General features: G+C 42.8%; 1 protein-coding gene across 6 annotated transcripts; it reads left to right on the top strand.

Annotated features, from left to right (window-relative positions):
* Positions 1-276: 276 nt before the first annotated feature.
* Positions 277-13,732, top strand: LOC108138369 (zinc finger protein 768). 6 transcript variants are annotated; one of them, XM_041708447.1, is made up of 6 exons: positions 277-1,018; positions 7,717-8,639; positions 8,705-9,557; positions 10,100-10,297; positions 10,346-10,746; positions 10,818-11,087. In XM_041708447.1, the coding sequence occupies exons 2-6, from the start codon at positions 8,148-8,150 to the stop codon at positions 10,899-10,901; spliced, it is 2,028 nt and encodes a 675-aa protein (XP_041564381.1). In that variant the 5' UTR covers positions 277-1,018; positions 7,717-8,147; the 3' UTR covers positions 10,902-11,087. The 6 variants fall into 6 exon arrangements, with proteins under 6 accessions (XP_041564381.1, XP_017116036.1, XP_017116035.1 ...); XM_017260547.2 differs by lacking the exon at positions 10,818-11,087 and adding an exon at positions 11,108-13,732 and having other exon boundaries at positions 279-1,018; positions 8,705-9,473; positions 10,358-10,746; XM_017260546.2 differs by lacking the exon at positions 10,818-11,087 and adding an exon at positions 11,108-13,732 and having other exon boundaries at positions 280-1,018; positions 8,705-9,473; positions 10,358-10,749.
* The last annotated feature ends 1,634 nt before the right edge of the window (positions 13,733-15,366 follow it).

The raw sequence follows: 15,366 nt of genomic DNA, 5'->3' as shown, positions 1-15,366 counted from the left end.
CCGCCGGCAAAAAGTGGAAAAAATTCGCGAATATTTTGCTAAAAAAGCTTAGAGAGACTCTCTCGCTCCCGCTCTCTGAGGTGGAGACTCTCCCTTTCTCTCTCCGCTGGCGACTACAAAGCTAAATATTGGCGCGCTCCTGCACACCCATGCACTGAACACCACAAACCGAGCACTATCACAGGCAGAGGGACGGAAAAAGAGAAAGAGGCAAGACGAGGACGGACACACAACCAGACAGAGAAACTGTTCAGACGACGAACCATCGCTGAGAGGCGAGTTGAGTCGCGTTGAGTCTCGTTTCGGGTTCGGACTCAGATTCGCGTTGGCTTCGCATTCGGTTTGTTATTTTTTGGCATTTTGTTCGATTTTTCGTGCCGACATCTAATAAAAAAGCTGTACATCGCGAACGTACATGTGCGGAGAGCGCTACCGTCGAGAACTTGTGAGGCAGCCATCAAAAATAACTAAAAATGTAGTCGGCGAGAGACACAAACCGAAATAAAACGCAAAAGTGCACCGAAAACAATCGCCAGGCGGGCAAAGTGTTGAATAAACAACGCATAATTAACCTGGCTGCCACACATCGCGTCGTATACGCAACGTCGACCCAGCGGATAGAGGAAGCAGCCGTTGGAAGAGCAAAGGGACGAGCAGAAAAGTACAAATAATAAAAGCGCCTAATAAAAAGTGGACATGTCCTTTGGAATTACAGCAAATAACACTTGGCTGAATCAGTAGCTGTTTCGCGATCGTCTGCAGTTTGCTTTTTGCTACATTGCAACCGCATCAGCGTATCTGTGTGTATCTGCCACGCCGCTGCACTGGTAGAGGTATTTTTGCGAATTTCGGCTCGTCTCGGGGGTGTCTGTGTGAGCACGTGCATCTGTGTGCGCTGAGAACTGCGCCTGTGTTCGCGGCCCATTGCAATTGCAATTTTTCGCCCCTACCTCCTCCAGCTGCCCCGTTCGGAGCTTCGACAAGTCGTGCCATTGCCTGCCGCAATCAGCATTTTGAGGTTAGTGTCTTTATACCCTGTATACATACTAGCACAGCCGTTTGGCCCCACACACACCCACAGTCACAGTATGTCAAACACCCATGAAGAGGAACTGGATGGTTTTTTTTTGGGACTTTTAGCCATAGATACGAATTCATATACAGATTTATTGGCTCGCTAAGCAGCTAAATTGGGATAGAATGTGTTCCCGATATGAGTTGCGAGCCCCCAGAATCTGACGATTTCAAAAGTATAAGTATATGGACGAAGAGTTCAACAAAACACTTTCTGATAAGGCTGCATTTGGAAAAGGCCCCAAAGAGATGCATAGGTTGCGAAAATTTATTGGAAACCAAATAAAAGTATATATGTATGTATATATACACAACTAAAAATGTTTGCGCGTAAATCAAGTTGACAAATGCAAAGGAGATTTGCAAGGGGCAGGGGGGGATAATGGTGGGGGGCAAAGTAAGGGGGTGCTGGAAGGGGCGGAACACACAAAACGGCACTAATGAGCAGAGAAGCTCAAAGCAGAAGGCGCAAAACTAAAGCGCGAGCAACAACAAAAATTGCCACAAATCATTTGCAATTTTTATTTGCTTTTTTGCTCTCCGATTTTTTGCGAAATTCTCCCTGGGGCTGAATTCATTTATATTTTTGGTGTCTGGGTTGAGTTGGTGGTGGGGGAGGGGGAGGTGGATGGGGAGCGCGGGAGCTGAAAGAGTATGACATATGTATGTGTGTGTGTGCGTAGTCACGATGGTGTGCGAATGTCAGGCCATAAGGGAATATGATGAATTATAAGCAAAAACGCTTTTCGCACAAAAAACTAAAATCTACAAAATGTTCAGCAACAAAACAAGGAAAATCACTTAATTGTGTGTGCGTGTGTGTCTGTCGTATTTGTCTTTTCGTTTTTTTTTTTAACAGATACATCTCCGACTCCTAATGCATGTGTGGCGTGCTGTGGAGCGTTCATCTGCCGTCAAGCGACGAGTTCGTTGCCGGATAAAATGTTGGTTGTCACACAGCTGGGCTCACATTTGGGCGCCAGTTAAATGTACGAAAGATTTGTTAAAAACAAGTTAACGCCGTGCGAAACTTCATATACCCTTTTTAAAGCTAAGGAGAAAATAACAATGTTGACCAAATCGGAACTCTTATCTGGCTTCTTGTATTCAATTATTTTGGAGGGCCCAAAAAATTCAAGCTAAGCAGATAACCTAAAGCAGCTAAGTTTTTTCCGAAACGCTCTCTGAAAACAAATAAATAGAGGAAAAAAGCCCATTCGGCTGTTTTTGTGAGTCATTTATTGCTTTAATTTTCATTTTGTTTTTATTTACTCTCACATCTCTATACCTGTCGCTGTAGTTTGTGCGCTCCCTCTCTCTCTCTCTCTCTGTCCCTAGTGCGCTCTCTCCCCCTTTCCGACATGCTGGAGCTCTCTTTGCTGTGTGTGTGCGAGTGTTTCGCTAGCAGAGCTTTTGCACATTGAATTAGATAGCTGCACAAATTACGCTAAAATGTTTTGCCGCTCATTTTTTGTGTCTGCTGGTGCAGCAACAAGCGCAAAAACTTTTGACAATTTGTGTATTTTGGTGTTTTATGTTTATTGCCTTAACCTTGAAGTGTGTTCTATTCTGCGTTTTGAGTTAAGGTTACAAAAGTTAGGCCCCTTTAACAAGTATGTATGTATATGGAAGGCAGTCCCAGTTGCGTTAATGTGTTTTATTGGCGGGCAAAATCAATTTGATTTCCCTTTCAGGGGTTATTATAATATCAGTCAAAAGCTTGAAATTTAGTAAAAAAGATACATTGCCCATCTTATGAAGTAATTAAACCCCAAATGTCTTAATAATACTTTCCCAAAAGCCTTCCTTCTGTTGCATATAATATATATGTATATATACAACGCATATATGTATATATGTCAGAATGTTTAGTTGTAATTTATTATATACAACATAAAATTTATGTTGCTATGTTAAGGTATCTTTTTTTACAATCATCATTTGGAAAATTTGCTTTGTAAGGTTTTAAAAAAACGCAATTAAAGTACAGGTAAAAGGTACATCTTATTTTCTTAAAAACTACACTAGACATCATAAATTTGCACAGCTTCTCAATTACTTTAAAAAACATAAAGCAAACAACAAAAATCGGTTTTTATTGTTTTATGTTTTCTTTTATGTTTATGGTTATGGTTATGGTTATGGTTATTGTATCTAAATCAGTTATAAGGAACTTTTGGAGACCTATTGAGCTCTTAATTATAAAAACAACATTTTGTTAATGGTGTAGTAATAAATTATGTACTAATTTGTTTTTGACAATGTTTACTTGTGCCCATCTAAGGTCCGGATCCAGGTTAGTCTCGGAGAAGGCTTATCCTTATATCCTTATTCCTATATCCTTACACAACATCCGTTAGGCAGTGTCTTAGTAGCGATCTAGTGGGTACATTAACAGTGAGTGTGTAGCCAAGCCAAACGAGATTCGTTCGCAACGGATAATCTGGGCGGGCGTTTGCGGGACTCCACCTACTTCACACCTGACGGCCTAGGCGCAAGACAAGACACACGCTGCACCAGAAGATACAGGTTACATGACACCAGATACTCGTACTGTGCACATGCAGCAGACACGAGTGCGAAAACTGAAAGCTTCGCTATTGGCAATGAGCTACGGCATCATTGGCTACCTCGCTGTTGGACGCCATTCGAATAGAAACAGAAACTGAAATATCATTCTCCCTTTTAAACGGACCACAGCTTGTGGGTGGGCCAGCGATTTCAGTTAGAGGCGGGCGAGTTAACAACTTTCACTGCCAACGGAGCGTGAGCCAGAAATTGGCGACTCAATTTTGTTGGCGATAAACCATCGAAAAAGCGAGTTTACAAATTCATGCGGTCGAACTTTTTAACCGTGAACTCTCCTAACTTGCAGTCTTCCCAAGCCGATCTAGGTTTATTGTCCATATAAAGTATATATGGTAAATTCTACAGAAAGGTCAGCCAAAAAATTCTAAGTTTATAAATGCAAGTTCTTCTCACATTTTTTTAAAGTTTGTCTCGTGCGACAAAAAAATAAAAAAAAATGCTATTTTTTTACTTTTTATATATTTTTTTTTTTCAATGTAGATTAAAGAAGACAATAAAGGCAAAATAACATCTACAGAGATTAAAAAATTAAAAGAAAATACATGCAAAGCATATATATTTTTTTTTTTACTATAATAGAAATAATTGAAATACGTCTAAGTACCAAAAGTAAAAAAACAAAATAAGAAGTATGATGGAAGAAAATGTCGCGTGCAGTATGTCGAGTGCAACCGTAATTAAAATTTCATTAAATAAAATTATTTAATATTTTAAGGTCAAACTAAAATCATTATTAACGATAAATTTAATTAATTAAATTAATTAAAGTCTTCGATCAAGTTTCGCTGAAACCAGTACGTGAGCTGGTTTTCGAAAATGTCAGTTCTGTCTGTGTGTGGGTGCGAAAGGCCTAGATCTTTGTGAATATCCCAATAACAAACAATTACCCAATCTCCGTCATAGCACCAATTATAGTTCTTATCAAAAAAGCTATAAGAATCGCCTTTAGTAATAATAAAAAAAAATAAATTGGCGCTTGATTTTTCAGGCTAAACGAGAATTACCCGTTTTCCATGTACAATAGTTATAATTTTTGCTTAAACCGATTTTTAAATATGTTTTTAAGAATCTAAGAATGGAATTAGCTAAAGGTTGGTTTTGGAGAACATTTGATCTGATACCTTCTTATATGCAAACTCTACATGCTTGTTAACAATGTATTTATGGGGAGTAGAGTTAGTTCGTTTGTATTGTATTTTTTTATGAAACAGTTTAATTATAAAAACTATAATTATTTTATTTTTGGTCCCTGCTGTAAAAAACGTTTACTTTTTGTTAAAAAACGATAATTTTTTTATTTTTCTATTAAAAAAAACTCTCAAATGGCGTACATTAATTAGCAACTTTTGTGGAATTTCATCAAAACGGGTATCATTTTTTAAACATTTTTTTTGTTCGGTCAAAAAAATGAAGATAAATTGTCAAATTCATTAAAATTAGTTAATTAACAACATAAACCTTCATTAATACGGGTATCATTTTTATAAATTTTTTCCTATAAGCTCAAAATTCGAAAAAAAAAATAATTGTCAACTTAAATTAGTTAACTAACAACATTAACTTTCAAACATTTCGAGTTTTTAAATCCTTTTGCAATAAATTTATAAGATAGGGTGTCGGTGCGTGACATGTCGAACGTGACTATTCTTGCGAAAAGAAGTCTACCAATCTTCAGAAAATTAAAAAAATTGTTTTTTTTTATCTGGATATTGTGCGTATATTTCGACTCGGCTTATATAATTTTTTAATAACATTTTAATTTTAAAATTAGTCCTATTCTTAAAGTCTTCCGATCTCGGCGGTTCCGACTTTAACACACAAAAAAAATTTTTTGTTAAATTAACTATTTAAAAAAAGTTCCCTGCCTAACCATAATAGCTTATTCCCCAGAAGATAATAATGTTCCAATCAAATAGTTTATCATACGCACTTTTTTTTTGTTTGAAAAAAATATATTTCATATTGATAATACGTGTCAAATGAGTAAATTTATGGAAACACACAGTTTTTGTAGAGCACGTATTGCACAAACAAAAACATGAACAACCTTAAATTTAATAGTTATAGACAAAAACCTTAAAACAAATATTTCTATTTCTATTTAAATGATAACATCATTAAAAGTTTAAATATTTTTGCTGTTAATCTTATAATAGACTTCGAAAGAAGAGCAAAATTAAAATACATGAAAAATTGTTTAAAAGTAATATTAAATTTGTGTACAAACTTTACTAAAGAAACAAAAACAAAACATACAAAATTAAATAACTAAATAAAGTATCTAATTTTATAACCATATAAATGGAAATTAATAAATAAGTAAGTTTACATTTTTTTTTAGTTTACCTAAATTTTCTGCAATAGCTGAACACGCTTAGCGCTCCAGATGAAAACAAAATGAATAATAGGAATCCTATAGAAATATTTTACAACTCCTTGAACTTTGATAACTAAAATACATTATTCCACAACCCAAAAAGGAGTTAAGAACGCATTTCCCCCTGTACTGAACCAATAGTAGAGTGTGATAGCCCTTTTGGAAGATCGGCGGAGGGGGGCAAGCAACAAAACAACAACACGCCGCGTCTACAGATAGTGTGACGCGGAATTGAAATCGAAGGCGACCCTGCGACGACAACGAACGCATAAATTGCAAATGCTGTTGCTCTGCCAATGGAGCGCAATAATTCACAAATAGCAACGGCAACGGCAGCGGCGGCGACAACGTATATGTATGTACATACATATGTACATGCATACTTCGACTGCATTTGACACGAAGTGCAATCGCTGGAGAACGCAGCACGACTGCATCTGCGTCTCCTTTCCTCTGCGCAGTCGAGTTTCTCCCAGCTTGCGTTCATTTGCGGGTTCAAGGTAGTTTGGATATCTTTGCCTAGCCAACACTCGATTTCCGATTTTTACAGGGTATTTTGTACCTGAATTTTATGCAAAATAGTCCCGGGTTTGATCTATGTATTCCATTACTGCTGAACTTTGGTTTAAGAGAGATCAGTTTAGAATATTGGGAGCTCTTCCAGAACAATACGAATGAGTTGGCCTTAGTAAATATGTAAATATTTCGCATCAGTTTCGTACTGCAACCTCACTTTAATAAAAGTGTATTTTTCTCGGTTCATTAGTACCCTTATCATACAAGATCATTTCATGAGCCATTCTTTATAGATTGTAAACAAAAGACATATTTTCAAGCAGCAACAGGTTTTCAGTTGTAGAACTCATTGAATCTCTCTATTGAGTTTTACGTGCGTTGACTGTTTCCGTAATCAATACCGGATCATTCCTTAATACAGCGTTCAATTAAAAAAAAAGCGAACGCTAGTGGGAAATGGGAAGCTTTCCTTTTTATATTGCCAGGGCTGTTACTGCGGGATCAGTCAAAAGCTAACACATAGTGCCGCCTGCTAGTGAATAGCCTGAATAGGTAGCCTGTCCATGTCTGTGTGGAGCGAGGCGCACGCTCTCCGAGACCTTGATCCCGCATTAAAAAGTTGGCACGTCGTCGTCATCGTCGTAAAACAAAAAATAACACAGCACAAAGATAAAACCAAACCGAAACCAAAAAAGCAAAGAAAAGCAAGAGATCCGGGGAGACAAGTGAGTCAAGACAGACCGGCAAGGCATGACAACAAAGGAGAAGGAGGTAGCATGTGGACAGCCGCTTTGTGGGTCGCCAGGCGGTAAGAGGGGGTCGGAGGGAGGGGAGGGAGGGGAGGGAGGGGAGGGGGGAGAGGGAGGAACGCGCCTGCCTGGCATGCGGTGTCCATTTTTGCGCCACTCCTCCCAATCAGCCGCTGATGATCTTCATTGTTTTTAATTTGCCAGGCATTTCTGCTAGTGTCTCCGGTTTTTAACTTTTTTTTTCGAAGGTTTGCAGTGAATTTAAGTGTGGATGCGTTTTGCATGCCAACCCAATATCACAGTCTACGTTATAGCTGATTTCTAATGGCAGTTCAGTGTCTGATTAGGAGCCTTAGTGAACTTATCGCTGCGAAATCCTTTACTAATTTCATTTTATTTGTTTTCTTTCAGATGAACCAAATGAAATCGCATCAATTAAAACATCTTTGAAACCCATTTTAAACCAACAAAAAAAGTATAAAATTTAATTTCAACTAAAAAAGAAAACGTAACAAGTTCCGGGAAAACGGAACTACAAAAAAAAACGTTTTTAAACCAAAATAAATAAATGAGGCACTTAAGAAGAAAGGAATTTAAAATTTGATCAATATGAAGAGAAACAAATAACCAGCAGAAACCACAGTGGCGATTAGCCCAGCACAGCTAAGAAAGTCAAGAGAACCCGCGAAAATGTGCACCAGAAGTCAGTAGAGCAGGCACTTCGACCAAATCGAAAGCGACGACGAAAGCGAGCCACCGGCAAAGTCAAGTGCTACCGCTACCCAAACAAAAAACAACAGCCAGTACCTACAAGGAACCAATTGAGCAGAGCATCCGAAGCAATGGCCATTAACTTTTCGGCCTCCTTTGCGGCCTGCATAGCAGCCGGACTGAAGGTGCCGCGCCAGATCATGTACTGCATCACCCAGGACACGGGCCAGCCGTACGTGCTCTACAAGGACTCGCAGGACGCGGAGCGCAACCCCGGTGCCATTGGCGCCAGTCCCGCCCAGTGGGGCGGCGACATGTACCCCAACATCCAGCAGCAGGCCCAGCAGCACCTCACCGCCCAGCAGCAGCAACAGCAGCAGCAACAGCAGCAGCAGAACGCGGCCCAGGCGGCTGCCCAGGCGGCAGCAGTAGCGGCGGCAGCGGGACAGCCGCAGAGTCCTCCGGGCGGCGGTCAGGAGCCCCGGGACAACGGCAGCGGCGACGGCCGGCAGCAGCAGGTGTCGCCCTCGTCGAGTCCGTATCCATCCGTATCGGTGCAGCAACAGCAGCAGCAGCAGCAGCAGCGGGCGAACGGGGCCGGCGACGAGGATCCAATGAGTCAGGTAAGCCTTAAAATGGAGATTGGAGGAAACCCGAGACTAAACTAAATGCATGCCTTCTGTTACAGCTGGCCAACCAGCAGAACTCAGCGGCCAACCAAAACCAAAGCAGCAATGACCCCCAGCACTCGGGCTCCAATGCGGGCGAGCCGGGCAACCCGCACGTTCAGCAGAACGGTGGACCCCAACCAGATCCCGGCAACGGGTTCCAGACGCCGGACTACTACGCTCCCCGCCATGCGGCACCGCAAGGAGGCATGCTGGCGCCGCCCGGCTTCCCGCCGCTCCACTACCTCAACAAGGGCGTGCTGCCCATGGAGCAGTCCGGCGGAGGCGGAGGAGGTGGGGGCGGCGCCGGTGGCGGCGAAGCGTACGCGTTGCCCGAGCTGCTGCCCGCCCAGCAGAATGGCCAGCAGAACGCCGGACAGGCGAATGCCAATGCCACTGAAGGCGGTGCGGGGGCCAACGGCGGCGGAGGAGCGGGCGGTGCGTCGGGGGCGGGCGTGGGTCCTGTGGGCGTGGCGGCGGGCGGCGGAAGGACGGGCAACGGTCCGGGACGCCCGCACAAGAACAAGCCGCACAGCGATCTGCGGCTGTTCAAGTGCCTCACCTGCGGCAAGGACTTCAAGCAGAAGAGCACGTTGCTGCAACACGACCGCATCCACACGGACGCTCGCCCCTTCCCGTGCTCCGAGTGCGGCAAGCGCTTCCGCCAGCAGTCGCACCTCACGCAGCACCTGCGCATCCACGCCAACGAAAAGCCCTTCACGTGCCCGTACTGCTCGCGCAGTTTCCGGCAGCGCGCCATTCTCAACCAGCACATACGCATCCATTCGGGTGAGAAGCCCTTCGCCTGCCCCGAGTGCGGCAAGCACTTTCGCCAGAAGGCCATCCTCAATCAGCATGTGCGCACCCACCAAGGCGAGCGACAGATACAGATAACTTACTAACCGATGCAGAAGCAGATACAGATTCGAACGGGGGTCAGCTAGGGATAGGGATAGTGCTGGGATAGCGACCCCGGTTAGGTGCAGCCAGCCGATCCACAGGCGCTGCTTGTCTCGTTCCCTTTTGGAAACCGATCTCCCTGCTAAATTTATTACGCTCTTTTGGCCCTATGTATATCGAAATTGTCCCTACTGCTGTGCAGATTTGGCTCGTTCCCCTTGCTGATGACGAGAACAGAAGGCGAACCGAAGCTAAATCTCGAACAATGTTTGCTTAAATTTACAATTCAGCAGGGTTCACACCTTCTGCCATCGTCTCAGCAAGTTGGCAGTCCGAAAAAAAAAAAAAAAAAAAGAAAACCCTTCCGTCCCTAGATACATAAGCAGAAAGCTAGGCAGTTCTTTCGAAGATTTGTATCTCGGCTGCGCGCCAAGTTTTAGCGCTGCTAACAGTGGCCCTCTCTCGCTTGACTACTTCCATGTGACACTGCGGATGAACACGTACCCACAACACAGACGTCTCGCCACACCTCATCTTCAAGAACGGGCCGCACCCGACCCTGTGGCCCTCGGACGTGCCCTTTCCCGGCGAGGACAACGACACCAAGGGGGACATTGCCGGCACGGGCGGCGGCTACCACGACGAGGACTCGCAGGGAACGCCGGACGGCAGCGGCGGCATGCACTACCCCTCGTACTTCAAGGACGGCAAGGGTGAGTACTAGGGGGCGGTGTGGTCGGAGGCAGCTACCTTCTAATCAGATCCTCGCACAGGCCAAAAGATTCTGCCCGAGGTGCTGCAGCACATCGGCGTGCGGCCGGCGAACATGCCGCTCTACGTGCGCTGCCCCATCTGCGACAAGGAGTTCAAGCAGAAGACAACACTGCTGCAGCACGGCTGCATCCACATCGAGTCGCGGCCGTATCCCTGCCCGGAGTGCGGCAAGCGCTTCCGCCAGCAGTCGCACCTCACGCAGCACCTGCGCATCCACACCAACGAGAAGCCCTTCGGCTGCATGTACTGCCCGCGCTTCTTCCGCCAGCGGACCATCCTCAACCAGCACTTGCGCATCCACACCGGCGAGAAGCCGTACAAGTGCGGCCAGTGCGGCAAGGACTTCCGGCAGAAGGCCATTCTGGATCAGCACACGCGCACCCACCAGGTAGTTGTAGCCTGGCCTCAACCCGCTTTGATCCGATCAGTTTCTCCGTTTCATTTTATGGTTATATGCAGCTGCAATCGAGCAGAGAAAGCCAATCAGAAGTCAAGTTACACAGAACCAAACTAAACTTGCTGTACCCATACTCATCTCACTAAGAGCTCTGCTAGAGTTGAGCTTAAAATCAGTACCGAACCTGGGTGCAATGTGTCTCTGTGAGCTTTTTATGATAGCTGATACCATTTTAAGTGTAAAATTTAACCTCTTTAACCTCTGTTAATCTTAATACTTCACTGAAAAGTCGTCCTTTAGTGTCCTAGTTCGCCCAGTGTCCTAATCCATGATTTATTATCTCACCACGCAGGGAGATCGCCCCTTCTGCTGTCCGATGCCGAACTGCCGTCGCCGCTTCGCCACAGAGAACGAGGTCACTAAGCACATTGACAACCACATGAACCCCAACACCACCAAGGTGCGCCGTCAGCAGCAGCAGCAACACCAGCAGCAGCAGCAGCAACAGCAGCAACAGCAGCAGCAGCAGCAACAGCAACAGCAGAACAACAACACCGTCGCCCAGGTGGCTTCGGTGGCCAATCACCTGATGAACGACGCCAAGAATTTGGCGGCCCAGCAGTTCCTCAACAACAACAACCCGTCGACGGTGGACAACAAGGCCAACATCCTGCCGGTGCGCAGTATAGCGTCCAATGCGGCGGCCGCCGCCGTCGTCCAGCAGTCGGTTGTGAAGAACGAGCTCTACTTCCCCCAGTGCTATGGACCGCCGTTCCAGCATCCCTTCCAGACGCAGCAGCAGCAGCAGGCCCAGCAGCCCAGCGTGGCCCACGGAGGTCCCACTCCGCCGGTGACCGTGACGGTGGCCAACTCGGTGGCCTCCGGCGTGGTAGTGCAGCAGAACGCCTCCGCCTCTGTGGTGGCCCAGTGACATCCCACCACTGGAGCAACCGGGGCACAGCAACAGCAACAGCAGCAGCAGCCGTCAGCGGCGCAGCAGCAACATCACCCGCCGCCGCCTCCAGCGCCCACGTCGTCCGCCCATCACATTGCAGCCGCGGCTGCTGCTGCTGCTGCTGCTGTCACCGCGGCCACGCCCTCATCCGCCCACGCCTCGCCAGTGGCGGCGCCGCAGACGGTGACGCTGTCGATCACGCTGCCGCCGCCGCCGGCCACCCACACTGTCCATCCGGGTCATCCGGGTCATCCGGGACATCCGGGACATCCGGGGCATCCGGGCGTGGCGAATGGAGCTGCGCCACCGCCGCCACCAACTCTGTCACACGCTATTCCCATTCATCCACACATACACTCGATATTCGGATCTCTATGATGTCATCAGTAGGAGAGACAGGAGCAGGAGCAAGAGCAGGAGGCAGGAACTCAAAGTTGAGAGGACAACACACACTATTCACCATATTGATAGGTTCGATTAGTTCTTTAGTATTAGATGCAAACAAATTCTCCTAGTTTTTAAAACTAAACTTGAGACCACAAAACACAGTTTTGGTAATGGCAAACAAACGAACGAACCGAGAGGCGCTGAGCAGAGGAGTCGCAACCACGCAAACAGGACGATTACTAGTCTTTTTAAAAAAGGACTCTAAACTCCTTTGATACAAACCATAAACATGAAATGCAAATGGTCAATGTTTAAGAGAAGCAACGAGCGGAAAGAGAGAGAGAGAGAGAGCCAAAACACAGCGTTATACGATTCCTTTTTGATAATTTGTTTAAGCACCCCAAACACTTTAAATTCAAAGACTACAAATACATCAAATATTTATATACACACAGAAACACAACGGACACTCAAGGAAAGCAAAGTTCGTCCGTCTTGATTTTTGATACAATCGACCGAGGATTTACGACCCAGACCTAAAATAATTAGGATTCTCAGATAAAGTGGGTATCGATATGTGACGTGATAGATAGGGCAGCTAAAATCGGTTTGGGTGAAGGATAAAAGGACCGAAAGCATTAAGGGGAAACGCAGACGTTGGCGCTGAGCAAATTGTTTTTTGAAGCAGCATCTAAGTTTTAGTTCTGTTTTGGAGTTTTTGTTTAATGAATACGGTTGATTGGCTTTGCTGGGTAGCTTTGCTAGCTTGGCTAAGCCAAGGGGACTTGCCGTGCCCACCAAACTTTTATTATAAATTTATTTTTTCATTTCAATTGATATGTGATTTTTTAAAGTTTATAAAATAATACTGGAATGCAATTTAAAGATACGAAAAATCAACAATAAGTTATAAAACCATAAGTACTTTAAACTAGGATTCATTTGTTGTCTTCCCCAACTAATTATGTGTAATTTATGTTGAGTTTTTATTTAGTAATTAGGCATACGTTTAACCCAAATATGTCCACACAATTGCATACACACACACACACACAGGGCAGACACAAGAAATGAGCTGTAACATCATGTTTATATAGCAGGCAATTCAAATGTGACTCTTCAGGTGCCATACAAATGAACAATAGTCAAAAGATAAAGGATAAAGGATAAACACGTATCAATCGTTCAACTTATACTCAATCTGATCCACATCCACCATATAAAGAACCCCCGACCCCAAATACGTTCTTCCCCTGCCAACTGTGTGGATATAACCAACAAACTTAGTTTCTTATCAAATTTTCCAATGTACCGTCAAAGCATTTATGATTGTTATTAATATTTTAGCATATGTTTCCTACATATTTATATGTAAAAGTATACATATTTTGTGTATGTATATGTAAAGAAAAATCGCGAAAGAGCAGAAATTAACATTAGTTTAGCGGTTTCACTTTATCAAGTATCTACTCATTATTTAAAAGAACGTAGTAATTAGTCAATTAAGTTTCTATTGGAATCAAAGCAAGTGCTCCGAATACTATTTGTTTTCACTGTTTTAAACTTAATCATTATCAATTATGTTTGGATATATTATTTAATTATCTCAATAAAACAATTATATATTTTATCTGATATTTAGTTTGTTTTGCTTTTTTTCCATATACCTATTAATTTGATCCTTACCAAAAGCCTTTTAAATTCCCTTATACACAAAACTACGACTATTTCGGCTTGGGCAGGCGTCTGGTTTTTGTGATGTGAGTGTCGCTGGCAAAAGTTTTGGCAACAACGGCTTATTCAAAATTGTACATAACACGTTTCGGCATAAACTAAATGTAAATTTAACAGCAAAAGTTTTATAAATAGTTTGAAAAAATTGTTTGACATTGTAAAATATTTAATAACACCTACGGTTACGGTTAATTTAGTCAAAATTTTAAAATCACTTTTTAGGCACATTAAAATTTCAGAACTCAATAATGATTATTGATAGAGGAAAAAACGCTCTGTCACAAAGGCAACCAACATCCAAAAATTAATATGGTAACCAATGTGGTGGCTTTTATTGGAATTAGACCAACTGGACTTAATCGGAATGATCAGCATGATTTGCTATAAAACACAAAGAATAACACTAAGCTGTAGCAAACCTTTAGGCCTTTTAGACAAAATTTTATTAATCCTTTCGGCTTTAACAAATCGAAAATATATAATCGATATGAACAAACGACGAAAACACACGAACCTTTTGGCTTTAAATCAAAATTATTTTTAGTTTTAGTTAAAAAACAAATGGAAAAGTTTATGAGAACGATTATATCAAAGTAAGTTATGGCAAATTATGCTATAATTCCAATAAAAGCAAAATTTAGACTGAATGTCACTGTGATAAATGCAAATTAAAAACAAAACAACCTTAACATAAAACTTTTGTACATTTTAGGCATTAATACAAAATTTAAAGCATACACTTAATCAAAAACAAAATCATAAATTTAGGCGCAACAAAATCTAGCATAAAAACAGAAACTAAGAACAAAATTTTTAAACGCTCCGAAATCATTTTGCAGATCAACCCAGGAGAACTTAAGTTCTTCTACGATGCTCTGTAATTTGCTATTATTTTACAATTACTTATTATTTAATATAATTTACGTTTAATTTCTGTTTTCAGTTTCTTGATGTATTATTTGATTGATATCCTAGTTGCTAACGAAATTTCGTAGCAACGACGTGTTTAGAGAAAGCTGCAATATGGGGTACACCAGCTGCTTCCGTGGAATTCAGCCTTTGGTATTCTTCCAAAGGGCATCAGTAAGTGAAGACCAAAGACCACACCGGCCGAGACACAAAAAAAAAACTACATTCAAATGTACATTGAGGATGTAACAGTTAACTCATGAGTTGACAGTAAGCCTAGATAGATAAAGGGGCTACAACATGACAAACCGAACAGAACAGAACAGACCAGACCGGAAACGAAACATACCATTATAGAACCCTGATAGACAGTCGATGGAGGTAAAAAGTGCAGATACATAACGATGAGATGAAGAACTGCTGAAGAAGAAATAGGAAAAACAGAAACAGAAACAAAGTTACAAGCATACCTAACAAAAAACAATAGCCCAATTTAAATAACCAAGAGTACAAATACAAGTAATTTTTATAGCAGAAATTTTAATTGCAGTATCAAAGAGCCATAATAAGTAAACATAAGTAACATGTAACCATAAAGCAATCCAAGAAACACAAACACACAAAGA

The sequence above is a fragment of the Drosophila elegans genome, unplaced genomic scaffold, assembly GCF_018152505.1.
Source record: "Drosophila elegans isolate 14027-0461.03 unplaced genomic scaffold, ASM1815250v1 contig_208, whole genome shotgun sequence".
In the NCBI taxonomy this organism is placed as follows: Eukaryota; Metazoa; Arthropoda; class Insecta; order Diptera; family Drosophilidae; genus Drosophila; species Drosophila elegans.
This window is presented reverse-complemented; position numbering and strand designations above follow the sequence as displayed.

Bases quoted from the DNA above. Each gene is read 5' to 3' on its own strand.
- LOC108138369 (XM_017260543.2), top strand. From the start codon at position 8,148: ATGGCCATTAACTTTTCGGCCTCCTTTGCGGCCTGCATAGCAGCCGGA. The intron at 9,558-10,099 runs GCGAGCGACAGA...CCCACAACACAG, and splicing joins GCATGTGCGCACCCACCAAG to ACGTCTCGCCACACCTCATC. The intron at 10,298-10,345 runs GTGAGTACTAGG...CCTTCTAATCAG, and splicing joins GTACTTCAAGGACGGCAAGG to ATCCTCGCACAGGCCAAAAG.